Source organism: Salvia splendens, chromosome 3 (assembly GCF_004379255.2).
Source record: "Salvia splendens isolate huo1 chromosome 3, SspV2, whole genome shotgun sequence".
Lineage (NCBI taxonomy): Eukaryota > Viridiplantae > Streptophyta > Magnoliopsida > Lamiales > Lamiaceae > Salvia > Salvia splendens.
This window is the reverse complement of record NC_056034.1, coordinates 20,128,999-20,130,896: the sequence shown is the minus strand read 5'-3', so window position 1 is coordinate 20,130,896 and position 1,898 is coordinate 20,128,999. Positions and strand designations below refer to the sequence as shown.

At 49.9% G+C, this 1,898-nt stretch overlaps 1 protein-coding gene across 1 annotated transcript; it reads left to right on the top strand.

Moving 5' to 3' along the window:
* The first annotated feature begins 453 nt into the window (after positions 1-453).
* LOC121796718 (uncharacterized protein KIAA0754-like) lies at positions 454-1,608 on the top strand. Its single transcript, XM_042195509.1, has 3 exons — positions 454-796; positions 1,139-1,218; positions 1,318-1,608. The coding sequence occupies exons 1-3, from the start codon at positions 454-456 to the stop codon at positions 1,606-1,608; spliced, it is 714 nt and encodes a 237-aa protein (XP_042051443.1).
* Positions 1,609-1,898: the final 290 nt, after the last annotated feature.

Below are 1,898 nucleotides of genomic sequence, written 5' to 3'. Positions count from 1 at the left end.
TTCATTCTTTTTAGTTTGATGTTTCTTTTAGTTTTTCAGAAGGAATTTACTTGCGCAAGGAATTGTGGGAAAAAGAATTTTGGAGGGAGTCGACACCGGTTCGGTTTTCAAAAGGCACTTTATGGGGAGGCGTACGGTCGCTAGCGTCACCACCTGCACCCGCCTGCAAAAGAAAAATGTCCTCTCCCATGCCTACACTATGATCGGTTTTGGCATTCTTATTTTCTCTTTACTCATTCTCTCTCCAAATATTCTCTCTCAAATCAAAACCCCAAATTTCTCTCTCTCTCTCTAACCCTAATCTGCAAAATTTCGCCCAAGATCTTTACAAATTTCTGCAGAATACCCATGGATAACAAACAAGGAACCAGCAGCGCCTCTGGATCCGCCGAGAAGAGTGCGGCGGAGTTCATGAATGAACTATTTCAGAAGTTTGGAGGGGCCGACAAAGCGATGCAGGCGTTCGCGATGTTCGCAATGGGACAAACCATGCCAGCCGGTCCCACAACCACCGTGACACAACCGGAGGCTGTCGAGACACCACCCACTGCTGTACCCGAGCTCGTACCGGAGGCTGCTACCATAATTCCAGAAGAAACCACCTCTGCACAAGACACAGTCCCAGTCATCACCACCAAGCCGGAGGACGATGCAGTACCCGCTGTTCCAGTACCAACCCTTGCGGAGATTCGCGAAGTAGAGACAGATCTGGCCGCGGGACTGAATTTATTGGCCGTAAGCGAACCCAGGTTAGATTCTGATTCTACGAGGGAAACCCCTGTTTTAAAGGATGGAGGTAATAGTGTTTCAGAGGGAGTGAACCCCGATATTTCTGCTGGGGACTTAGTGGAGAGTGTTGTTGAGGGGGAAACCCCTGTTCTGAAGGCGTCTGTTGAGAGGGATGCCGTTGTTGATGGTGACGATGTTCAAGTGGGCGAAGCCGCCCTAATTTCTGAGAAGGATGTGGAAGGGGAAACCCTAGAAGTAGTTGGGGGCGATGAAGCCCAAATTGCTGAGGAAGATGTTGTTGCGGGAAGGACTCCCGACAAGTCTGTGGGCACTGATGCCCAACCTGAAGGAAATCTTAAGGGGTTAGAAACCCCTGTTTATATCGCGGGGGCAACCCCATTATTAGCAGAGGAAGGTGGAGCACTCGATTCTGAGGATGCTCAAGAAACTGTTGATGCAGGACTCAACATGATAATGGATCTAACTGAGGTCCCTGAGGAGGCCGATTCGCAGCTAAATCTAAGGGGAACAAGGAGACGGACACGTCGAAGTATTCTTGATGACATTGACGAATCCGCACAACAAAAGGATAAGGAAACGCTGGACCTAGCGACAGCCGTGTCTGAGCAGGGAGACTCCCCCAGACCGAGTGGAAGGGAGAGTGAAGAAGAGGGGCGCCGCGCGATGGCTAAGAAAAGGAAAGGAAAACAAATTGCTTCCTCCTCGACCGAGAAGGCGAGGGGGATATCTACTGATTCCCCACTTCCTCCACCTGCCAAGGTACCATACGCCGCAGAGCCCGAGAGTCCTGCCAGGTCCAGCGATTCAGAGGAGGACCAAGAGGCAGATGTACTGAACTTTGAGCCGACGGAAATTTAGATTACAAAGGAACTGCTGGACGATATGAGAAAATTTGACGATCCGAAACGTGCGGCCATATACAAGGAGAAGAGTGCTGAGGGAAAGGTTGCGAAGTCTGGAAAGATGTACCACCCGGCGGAACTCAAACATATTAGCTCTAACGATGAGTTCAGGGGGTATATAGATGCAATCGGTTTTGATTGGTTACTGAAGCACTGCACTTTCGAAGTTCCAGTTGACGCGGCCCGTGAATTCTTCTCCACATTCCGGTTCAAATTCACTGCCGACTTGGATACGGAATCCATAAC

Coding starts and splice junctions, on each gene's coding strand:
- LOC121796718 (XM_042195509.1), top strand. CDS start 454: ATGCAGGCGTTCGCGATGTTCGCAATGGGACAAACCATGCCAGCCGGT. Junction 797..1,138: donor CCCTGTTTTAAAGGATGGAG/GTAATAGTGTTT, acceptor CATTATTAGCAG/AGGAAGGTGGAGCACTCGAT. Junction 1,219..1,317: donor TGATAATGGATCTAACTGAG/GTCCCTGAGGAG, acceptor GCACAACAAAAG/GATAAGGAAACGCTGGACCT.